This window comes from Centropristis striata, chromosome 22 (genome assembly GCF_030273125.1).
Source record: "Centropristis striata isolate RG_2023a ecotype Rhode Island chromosome 22, C.striata_1.0, whole genome shotgun sequence".
Lineage (NCBI taxonomy): Eukaryota > Metazoa > Chordata > Actinopteri > Perciformes > Serranidae > Centropristis > Centropristis striata.
The window spans coordinates 20,731,961-20,743,696 of NC_081538.1; the positions used below are offsets into that span (position 1 = coordinate 20,731,961).

Here is an 11,736-nt window from a genome sequence, read left to right on the forward strand (position 1 = left end):
TGACCAAAAAAATGATGTATCATTTTCATATTTTTTCATTATTATTGGTCAATTTAGTCAAATATACAAAATTAGGCCTAATTTCAAGAGAAAAAAAAGTATTAAAACCTGATTTTTTTTAATAGTTATAGTGAGTTTTGAAAGCATTGTTCATTTTTTGATGTCAGAAAAAATAAAATAAAAACTGGTTTGACTGGTTTGAGAACATGTAGAAAAAAATTATTGCCAACTATTTTTTTCACCTTTTAAGGCAACTCGTGACCAACACGTTGATAATATAATTTTAATATTTTTTTTCCATTATTATTGGTCAATTTTAGTTAAATATACTAATATATATAAAGGATGCAGAGGGGTACATATGCTGAAAATTTAAAGCAATTCTATGAAAGTTTTTTTTAAACATATGAACAACATAGAACAAGAAGGCACATACAAGAAAACAACAATAATAATGATAGCAATAATTATGATGAAAATAAAATTAATAAAGAAATAAACTAGGGAAAAAACATGTTGGTAGAAAGATAAATACATGAAAAATAAGTAAATAAATAAATGCCTATATCTATATATGCACACAAACACAGATACATATACGTCTGTAAAAAAAATATGAAAGTTAACCTATATTAATCTTATGTTTAAAATGATTTGGGGTCACAAAGGACCCCAGGAGTACAGGAGGGTTAAAGTGATGACATGTAAATGGATAAGATCGTCCAATTTTCATCGATTTTAGAGATTTCCTCGCCAAGGTGAAAGATGGCTGAGTGGCGGCTGATTGGTCAGTGTCTCCGGTGATTTAAATGGTGGGCGGGGCTTGTCGAGCAGCTGTAGAGATATTAGATGTGGTGATTGAGCACGTGAAGCAATTGAGTCTTGGGGTGACGTTGCTTTCTCTCTCTCTCCCGTCAAATTACCCGTCTTTTGGAGAAACCATTGGCTGAAGTTGGAACTTTGGCTCCTTTATAACAATGTTTGACTTGAAGAAGAGGCATAGTTTGACTCTGAACTGCAGCCGTGAGACGGAGGAGTTCAGACGGGTGGCGGTCAGACGGAAGGTCAAAGGTGCTGCGGGGGACTGCCTCAGCTCACACACAGGTGACGTACCTATAATTTAAGAGTAGTTTTTTCACTTAGGGCATTAATTCTAACCGAAATACTTACTCAAAACCACAATAAGAATCGAGTACTAGGCCTATATTGTCTACTTTCAGTGAAGGCTGCATAACAAAACTACAAAACTGTGATTGTTATACCTGCTAAAATGCATAGAAAGTGACCAGTAGTAGCTACATTCATATTGTTCTTGTCACCATATACTGGTGAGTTTTAGTGGAGCTTATGACAAAGATAATGGATATATGTGGTTATTGTTTGGAAACACTGTGATATTAATCTTAATATTTTGCAATATGTCAGGCAAATGTATGTGTTAACACCAACCAGATTAACCAGATTATAAAGGCTCAAACTGCTCTGTAAGAGGGTGGCCAGGGCAGCTGATAAGGGCATTAATACATAGAGTTGTGCTGGTCTTACATCAGTACGTGCTATTTTCCCTTGTCAGATTGTGAATATAATGACATTGTATGCACTACACTTGGTATTTAGCCTCTTAGCTTGTTGGATTACCACAGGAAAATCTCTTTCCCCTGATTCAGCCTGGACTTTGCCTGTGTGTCTTGAGACCGGCATTTGTCAATCCCCTTTACACACACACACACACACACAAAGCCGTTCTGTTCCCCTATAGAGGCAGAGCTATCTGTTTAGATTAAAGAAGTATGTTTGCTCCAATGGTACCGTCAGATGCTGGATTCAACAGTGCCATCCATCCCCCCAACCAACGATGCAAATTATTCTTTGGCCTACTGTGAGGCTTGTTAAAGCAAGCACCCTCACAAAATATTCAAAGTATGGCCATTAGTTAATTTTTTATGCTATTTTCTGCAAGAGGGATGTTAAAATTTAGAAGAAGTAGATATGTCACAACCAGCAATTGATTGTAGTCCAGATAAGATGAGTGAGTACTATAGTCGTTATTCTGAAAAAGGCTGTATTCCTACCAAGCTGTATACATGTCTAAAGAAAATGAATATTCCAAAAATCTTCCATTTACATGTCCATGCATACTGAATGCAATGTAATATGTTTATCGAATTGAAATAGAGACAAGTGGAGCTTCTGGAGTCACGCCATTTTGTTTTCTTTATGACAAAAAAACAATTCTTCTTCAAGGTTTTCCGCCAGTGGCAGACTTGTGCTGTGAAAACACAGTCTCCCTTTTTCATTACTTCAACCACCTTCATGAAAATGTTGATCTTGCAATAGTTGCGCATATTCAAAAACCTGTTGAGCAAAGTTATTTATCATTTTTAAAAGTAGGTTCTCCTTCCAACTAGAAATGTGGGCTTTTCTATTGGGGATGCATCTCTCCACCAGCCTTTTTAACTGTTTGCTAGTTGGTTTGTGAATGATAATGCAATACTGGTGTGCATGTACACACTGCCACTGATTCACTCCCATTTCTGTCCTTTAAATACAGTATGATAGCTAAGCATTTAAAAGCTTGTTAAAGTTTGTTGTTAAACTATTCCTGAATTAGAGGTTGTTTTCCCCCCCATATCTCTTGAACTGGACTGAAAATAACAAGCTCAAATGCTACAGGATTTTGAATAATTGAACGGTTTTGTATTCTACCTAGAGGTTAGTGCTTTTGAACAAATACAAGATTCTGTGGTCGTGGTAGTACTCTCTTTAGAAAAGTGCTGAATGTAGCCTCTGAGACCCCAAAATAACTTGTTAAACTGGTAAACATTAGACTCTATGGAGAAAAGAGAGAAGTGAGAAAGCGGAAGTATTGCATTGTTAAGAAAGTCAGCTTTTAGCCCTCTGCACATGACAAACAAATCTGTTACACTTCAACAGAGCCAGGAGTGAACAGCAAAGCTCTACTTTGTTATACAAGTTTTGGATAATCTTGCATAAGTTTGGATATAATCTGCAGGTAAGAAATCAAATAGTTACACAATTTTAAATTAGTTACACAATTTGAAAGCAGTGAGTTGTTGTGAAGTAAGAATGTCAGTCAAATGGTCAGATTTCAGAGAGTAATAAAATAGCATTGAATGTGTTAGATCAAATACAAAACCAGTGTATACTATACAAAGAATTATCCCTTTAAACTATGATTCTTGGCAAAAAGTAATCCTCACCTGGAAAATTCTCTACTTTTGTACTAATTAATAATTTTAACCGATTAAGTCTTTGGTCCAAGAATGAGCACACAGGAATTTGTTACTTTTTTTTTTAATGGCTACAGTTTGTGTGTACATGCATGGAAAAGGAGTTGAGAGTATATTTGCTTTTATTCTGAATTCAGAATTTATCAAAACAATTGGTTCTGATGGTTTATTAGTCTAAAGGGAAATACATTCACAGTGTGCTACAAATAACACATACACAATAAATAAAAAAAGGCTCATGGCCCTCACATGACGACTTCATACCACTGACCTCATACAAGATATCAGGATGGCAGAATACTGTACAGATATAACCTGCAGTGCTTATAGAAGTACAAGATGCAATAAAAAACCATTTAGAAGAAACGCTTCAGCAATAACAATAATCAACCAAGAAATTAGCCACACTACAGTACTGTGAGTTTTTTCTGTGTTTATATTTGTTAGCAGTTGAAGGCTCAGGAGGAACTGAATCATACCCTCAACATGGTTTAAGTTTGTATGTAGTTTCCAAGGATTCAGCAAAATAGATTCCTCAGATTTCAAAATTTTAGTTGTCGTAAAGATCCCAAAGTTGAAAACTCTTTACATTTAGATTTTTCCACTTTTTGTGAAGGTGCAGCAAACTAAATTGACATTTTGTGTTTTCAATATTTCATCAAGTACAACCCAATTCCAAATAGTACAAATAAACAGAATGGATCAAACTCAGAATAAAGAGTATATTTTCAAAAGCGTTTGAAAGTAAAATATATTGTCTTTGTACAGTTTTCAGTTGAATATATATCACAAAGGATTAGAAAATCATTGCATTCTGTTTATCTATGTTTAAGACAATGTTAGGTTGTATAACTGTGATACAGCCTCAGTAGACTTTGAAAGAAGCACTGTAGACAGAAAACATTGCCATGCGGTCACTGGACAAATACACATCCTGGTTAAAATAGTAACTTTGTAAATAACTTTTCTTTTAGTAGTGAGCAGTGGAGTGTGTGGCTCCTACAGCTGTGGCCGTGCAGAGGCAGAGGAGGACAACGTAAGAAGCCCAGCTAAAGGATCGTCTTTCAAACCACAAGGTATGTCGAAGTCCAGGAGCCTACACACACAACCTGAAAATAAATGCTTTCCATGCAAGGCTATTACTGTAAGTAGTGTTAATCAGTAGATCCATCCTTATTCTTTGAGATGACTGTCTGTCTTCACTAAATATTTTGTTGACTATACTGAACCTTCAAGGTATCGTACTATAACCATGAATTATCATCTCAGAACTCAATGGCTAACAGGCTGATGACAGTTATTCCTCTGGGGGCACCAGTCAGTATTCTGTGTTCTAGTGTAGCCAGTAGATATCTGGATAATGGATAAACTGGCCTTAGACTTCCTCTTCTGTGCATTGGTCATTGTTTACTGTACAATTAACAATTTCCCACACGAGAAGGGTCCAAACAACATTTCAGCGTATCTCTATAAACCGATATCTACATATGAATGCATCTAAATGGAGAAAAGAAAAGTTCCTGCATGGAACCAGAGCTCGCTCAAACGTTATTGGTCAATGCTACTCTGGCTATAAAGGGGCTCGCTATGAACAGTTTTCTACATTTATATGTAGATTTTTGTTTACTGAGATTAAAAATGACCTAACCATGCTGTTTATCTCTTTGCAGTGCCTCCTAAACCAGCTCACCTTCAGAGTCCTCTGAGGACAGGACAAGCTCAAGCCTACAGTCCCACTACAGGGAAATTAATACTTCAGCAAGTTGACTCCACAGAGCAAGACCAGAGTCCTTCCAGAGGTTATCGATTTTCCGTGTCCTGTGTCAGCCCAGAACAGAATTGTCTAGGCTCCCCTAGTCCTATCAGAGGAGGAGGGAACAGTTTTTTGAATGGAGTGTCTAGAGCACATAGCAGCCCTGACAGATATACTCAGGGGGTTCGACATCTTGCAATCAGTCCTCTTTTAGGATCTCCAAGTCCAGGCAAAAGAGGTATTCAGAGCTGTAGCCCATTGAGGGAAGGAGGGCACAGCCCTGCAAAGTTGTCCCCAAGAAACCACAGCCCTCTCGCAGGATTACTGCGGACCCCCAGCCCTGTGAGGATGGGGAGCTACAGCCCTACTAACAACTCTAGATCCTGGTTAGGACTGCACAGAATCCCAAGCAGCAAGATGGAAAGACAAGAGAAGAAAACGGGAAAATCTTTGAGCGTGCCTGACTTGATCATGTACTTGGAAGAGAGCAGGTTTGAATTTAAATTTGATTCTCTGAATATATTCCCATAGTATGTAAAGCACTACATAGAATCTGATCATTTCTAAATATCACTTACATTTTCAATGTTAATGCTTCATGTCTGCAGGATTCCTACTGAAAAAGTTGAACGCTCTCCACTGAAACCACTGCAATCACCCAACTGCCATGGACCAAGCATCACCATTAAATCACCAGTTAACCACAGACTCAATCATGACACAAGTGAAGCTCATCTGTTAAGTAACGGCAAAGTGCATTCCCCAGGACAAATGACTGGCATAGTGCAGGGGAAAGATTGTGCATTAGTAAATGGAAAGGGAATAAATCATAAAATGGAAGAAGGCCAAAAAATTGTAGGATATGGCTCCAAGTCTTCCTGCCAGTGGAATGAGCCAACCACAGAAGATGGCAGGATCCACAAAGAGACTAAAGGTGAACAAAATGATGAGGACATGATGAGGGAGGGAGGAGGAGACGAGCCAAAAGAGGAAGAAAACGCAGACAAAAAATTATACAACATTGCCAATGAACTCCTGCAGACAGAGCGGGCCTATGTGACTCGTCTTCACTTGCTAGACCAGGTCAGTGTGGTCATCTATTTGTGGCTTCCTCCATAAAATACAATGTACTTGATGCAAAAAAAAAAGAAATGGAGGCACTTTTGTGCATTCAGAGACTTTTCTTCATTGTTTCATAGATAATGCTCCTTAAACGTCATTCTTATAAGGAACATGACAGTGATATCCTTTATCTCCACATTCACATCAAACGTGTCTCTTTATTTACATTCTTGTGTAAGTGTGAAATGAACTTCAGTATGTCATGCATCTCTTACTCCCACTCCCACTCAGGTGTTCTGCTCGCGCCTTACAGAGGAGGCAGCTCGAGGCTCATTCCCTCCAGAGGTGATAAGAAATATCTTCTCCAACATTTCCTCCATCTACTCCTTCCACAACGAGTTCCTGCTACCTGACCTGGAAAACTGCATCAGCCACTGGTGGGTGATGTGGGTGATGCTATGTCATAAACATAGACAATATATATGCCTCTTCTGCCCTTTTAAAGTAGTAAAAGTTTGCTACCTGCTATGTGAAAATTCAAATTACTGGGTACACTTTTACAAACCACTTTATAACTGATAAAAGCTCTTCCAAGGCATATGCTACTAACTAATTGTTTAAACATGGTGGTGGCGAGGTGGCAAGGTTTCTTGATTGAAGATACAGTTGTTTGTGGTAGCAGGTTGAATCTAGGTTTTTTTAAGGAAAAATACTGTTCTTGACCAGTTAAACTTGACCTCAACTGATCATCTGCATTACTTGCTGAAGACTGATGGAAACTAGTACATTTCAGGAAGATGCTGAATGTCTTTGTATAGCATATAAAAGAAATGGACATTGACATTGATTGATGTCACCTATTGGTTTTTGGACTACTGTTTTGAAGCCTTGACTTGAATTTGACATGATGGCCATCACCATTTGTTTTACTTGGAGACAGAATTGGCCATAATTGGATGAGAAGGTTGTGTTTGAGAAGAGGATGCTAAGTTACCAGCTAATGCTAGAACTAGCTAGCTAGCTTGTTTAGCAAGGTGCATCCGTAATTCTATTTTTTTATTTTATTTTGGCTATTAAATAACGGGCTTGCAACAAATTATACATACCAGATAAAATGAGCAGCTGACTCATTAGATTGTCTTTTAGTACAACAAGGCATTTTTAGGCAACCAAAATGTTTTAAATAGCTTTCATGAACTGAAAATACACTGTGAAAGTTTCAAAGTTAACTTTTTTTTATTTTTTTTTAAATGTGTTGACCTTCTGCACTTTCACCAAATCTAGGTGTGAGAGCCCAGGCCTGGGTACTGTTTTGCTGCAGCATGCACCCTTCCTAAGGATGTATGCAGACTACGTCAGGAACTTTGATCAGGCCATGGAGCTGGTGAGAACCTGGACTGAACGCTCCTCTGCCTTCAGAAACATCATCCAGGACATACAGGTAAAACATAAGCTAAAGGGTATGTGATGGCACTTTTTCCTATGCACCTAAAAGTACAGCGGTCTGAGTGAGATGCTATGTATAATAATAATAATAATAATAATAATAATAAAAATTATACTAGTCATAAATATTTATAGAACACTTTTCAAAACACATGTTACAAAGTGCTTTACAAAGACAACTTAAAAAGACATAAAACAACAGCTAAAAGTAATTTTAGAAAATCACATTCCGTGCAGTTAAAAATAAAATCAGGAAAGGCTCTCCGATAAAAGTATCTTTTAGGAAGAGACTTAAGAGATCACTGACTCAGCTGATTTCCTCGGGCAGGTTGTTCCAGAGCCTCAGGGCCCTGACTGCAAATGCTCTGTCCCCCTTAGTTTTCAGCCGGGCCTCTGGAATAGTCAGGAGACCTCTGCCTGGACTGGTGTGTAGGTTGTTAAGAGGTCAGAGATGTAGCAGGGAGTGAAGGGCCCGTAAAGTAATCAGTTAAATCTTAAAATCAATTCTAAAACATACTGGGAGCCAGTGTAAGGACACTCAAACAGGAGTGATGTGAACATGTTCCTTGGTTCTTGTTAAAAGTAGTAAAAATCGTGTTTATGTTGTCCTGTTTTAGAGCCAGGATGTGTGTGGCAGCCTGACCCTGCAGCACCACATGTTGGAACCAGTCCAGAGGGTTCCACGTTATGAAATGCTGCTCAGGGATTACCTCAAGAAACTGCCCAAGGATAATCCAGATTATGATCTTGCTCACAGTATGTATGCTGTCTACCAATATCCTTGCTCTGAGCAGGAATCTATAAAATCTATATAATGGAATATCTTTTAGAGTTTCTTTGGCTCCAAGTGTGCGTATTATTTTTATGGTACCTCTATTCCTTCATAAAGTGCCAGTCTGTCTCTGATGGGTCGTTATGTCTGTAATAAGCAGAATGAACCTCTTCCTTTGTCTCCTCCTGCAGAATCCTTGCAGACCATTTCCATGGCAGCCACACACTCAAACAGCGCCATCCACAAAGCTGTACGTTCCATTACATACCACATCATTTACCATGTTGCTAAGTGAGATTTCATTTAATTTCAACACTAATAATTGTATTAAATTGTCAATCCTGAATTAAATCTGTTGTCACTAACATGCCAAAATGTACCATTAAGAGCCATAACTGTGTTCATTCAGATCTTGTTTCAGTGTTTCTCTTTATTTTTTTCTCTACAGGAGAGCCTGAAGCGGCTGCTGGAGATCTATGAGATGGTTGGAGAGGAGGAGGTGGTCAACCCGACCAACGAGTTTCTCAGGGAAGGTCGTCTGCTCAAGCTTGCTGCTAGGAACACATCCGCCATGGAGAGGCACCTATTCCTGGTTAGAAACACATGGACAAATATGTCTAAAATTATTCATTACCTGTCAAAAAACCTTTGAATGTGCATTTATTTTCTCTTTCTATCATAGAGTAAATCACAGAATTATTTTAAACTGCACTTTTTCTAAGAGTGCCCTAAATACAGATGGTACATATTACATTTCATGAAGGGAACCTTGTAGATAATGGTGTATATCCTTTTTCCACAGTTCAACAACTTTCTGCTGTGCTGCAGTCCTAAGTTCAGTTTAGTTGGGCAGCGTTTCACCGTCCGCTGCAGGATTGGGGTGGACAACATGGAGGTGCAGCAGACCACCAATGAAGATCACCCATATACTTTTCAGGTTTCAGGAAAGGAGAGAACCCTTGAGCTGCAGGCCAGGTGTGTATGTGTGAAGTAGTCATACTAGCTGAGTTGATTTTGTTCATTATCAGTAATCTTGTCTACCTGTAAATTTGTCACTTTGATGATTGTGCAGCCTTGGTGGAAGCTGTTCTAGTTGGAAAGTGGATGTGTCTGTGAACATAATCACTAAGTGCACTTAATGTATAATTAATGTTTTTGCTTCTTTTGTTTTCCAGCTCTGAACAAGACAGAGATGACTGGATAAAGGTACCTGATTTTTTTTTTTAGTTTTAATAAAGTGTTTTAGTAATTTAAATAGTACATTGATTTGGAAAATATTCAATATTTTTCTAAAACAACTTTTTTTTTCTAGGTAATTCAAGGAGCCATTGATGTGTTTCAGAAGAAAAATGAAACCTTCAAATTGGCTTCTAAGGAGCTAAATGTAGAAGAACCAGTAAGTTTGATTATATTCCATAAGGAGGCTGTATGTATTTATAATCTATTCAGAAAATGAGACTATAAAACATCCCAGCTGAAGTGCATGTGTCTTACAGACTGAGGAACTGGGCCGACGTGCCCCTCGCTGGATCAGGGACAACGAGGTGAGCGTGTGTATGAAATGCCAGGACCCTTTCAACGCACTCACCAGGAGAAGACATCACTGCAGAGCCTGCGGCTGCGTGAGTGACGACATGTGACAGCTTTGTACCAAACACACAATCCAGACAAAGCCTTATTTCAGGACAAGGTGGCAGTGATGGTTTCTCTGCTCCCCAGGTGGTGTGCTGGAAGTGTTCAGACAATAAAGTGCCTTTAGAGTATGACGGCAACAAGCTGAACAAAGTGTGTAAAGCCTGCTATTCTATCCTGACCAGTCAGAGAGAGGAGAGGGTGGAGGGCAAGAAGAGACGGATACTGGAGGTGAGCCTTCCTGTGTGTTTTCTAAAGGTTAAAGAAGGTCTGATCTTTTTTAGGAGCATAAAGCAACATAACACGGATGTTATGAGTCTTTAGCAGCATTGTGTTTCCTTCTATGTGTTCTCCCAGTCGGAGGTACCAGTGTCCAGTGACTGTGTAATAAGTGGCTTCCTGCTATACGGTGACAACCCCAAGACTTGGCAACAGGTGTGGTCTGTTATCACCCGGACTGAACCTCTGGTCCTCCACCTGTACACTGACCCACAGGTAGGAATAGGGTTAATGTAACAATGCGATGTACTGTTTTATCCCTTTTTTTTAAATTATGTAAAAACTAATGGCATTTTTTTTTTTTTTAAGTTTAATTAATGATGCTACATACTCATTTCGTCTGTATATTTGAGTGGGACTGTCTCTATTGGATATGCGTGTGATGTTGTCATAAACAAATGTCACCACAGTCACTCCCCCTCAAACTCAGTCATCATGTGCAATCATGCAATCACCCACATGGGAAAAGGGGAAACACTGCAAATATTGTGATGAGCTCTTGCGCAATTAACTGCAAAAGCAGACTTTTTTCCCCAGACAGCTAAAGGTTAGAGTAATGTCTGTGTTTTCTAAAACATTAATGTTTTTTTCCTGGTTAGTTAAAAAATATTGTTGTGGCAGCAATGCTCTTAGTCCTATGTAGAACATGGAGTATTCACATCATTTTCAGTGTAACCAAACCGTTCAGCAACTTATTTTGTGCCCTGGGTTTTGTCAGTTTCTTCACTCATTTATTCACGTTTTTTTTCCATATGTCCAAAACCTCTTACAGCTATGTTTAACATTGATATACCACTGATTCTGTAACACCTGCTTTTCTTTCTCCAGGATGTGAAGCCCCTTTCCAGTATCCCTCTACTGGGCTGCAGTGTGGAGGATTCCCTTCAGGAGCTCCAGGGTCAGCCTTGTTTCTGTTTAAGCCAATCCAAAACCACCCACACTTTCTCCTGCGATGGACTGGACCTCAAACAGAGCTGGCTGACGGCTCTGAAAGTTGCTGTGACAGGCAGACAGTGCACGCTCAATGGCCATGACATCCCCACCAATGGCTCCAGATGTGGCATTAACGGTGTCAAAGATGAAAGGGGATTTATCGTCACTGACAACTACTACTGAATGTTCAGGCACTACGGAAAGTACTCACACATGCATGTACACAGATGAAAGTCTATTGATGTAATTAAATGAATGAAATCTAGAAGTAAAATTCAGGAATGTAAAGGTTGATGACAATATTCAGACTGAGAACTGTTTTCCTTACAAGTGGCGATGCACTTTATTTCTGAAATGGTTTACAGTAAAATAAATAAAGTGAAGGTGTTTTAACATGAGTCAGACTATCCCTTCAGCTACACAGACGGTTGCTTCAGCGCTGTACATGTGATCTAAGGTGCCATGCAATGTGGTGTGAAAATATACTTGGTTTCTTACAGCAGACAGTTGAACACATAATTGCATGAGGGTTTCAGTGATACACAAAGGCTCTGTGGGATCATAATTGCCTTAGAAAACACATTCAACTGATCCCATTTGACAGATAA

The 11,736-nt window shown here is 38.8% G+C and overlaps 1 protein-coding gene across 2 annotated transcripts; it reads left to right on the top strand.

The window, feature by feature from the left end:
- The first annotated feature begins 841 nt into the window (after positions 1 to 841).
- On the top strand, positions 842 to 11,526 carry LOC131961182 (FYVE, RhoGEF and PH domain-containing protein 4-like). 2 transcript variants are annotated; one of them, XM_059326451.1, is made up of 16 exons: positions 842 to 1,104; positions 4,226 to 4,327; positions 4,922 to 5,495; positions 5,613 to 6,087; positions 6,358 to 6,503; positions 7,351 to 7,507; positions 8,130 to 8,268; positions 8,476 to 8,534; positions 8,733 to 8,876; positions 9,087 to 9,259; positions 9,460 to 9,490; positions 9,597 to 9,680; positions 9,781 to 9,906; positions 10,004 to 10,147; positions 10,274 to 10,411; positions 11,024 to 11,526. In XM_059326451.1, the coding sequence occupies exons 1-16, from the start codon at positions 978 to 980 to the stop codon at positions 11,309 to 11,311; spliced, it is 2,907 nt and encodes a 968-aa protein (XP_059182434.1). In that variant the 5' UTR covers positions 842 to 977; the 3' UTR covers positions 11,312 to 11,526. The 2 variants fall into 2 exon arrangements, with proteins under 2 accessions (XP_059182434.1, XP_059182435.1); XM_059326452.1 differs by having other exon boundaries at positions 4,229 to 4,327.
- Positions 11,527 to 11,736: the final 210 nt, after the last annotated feature.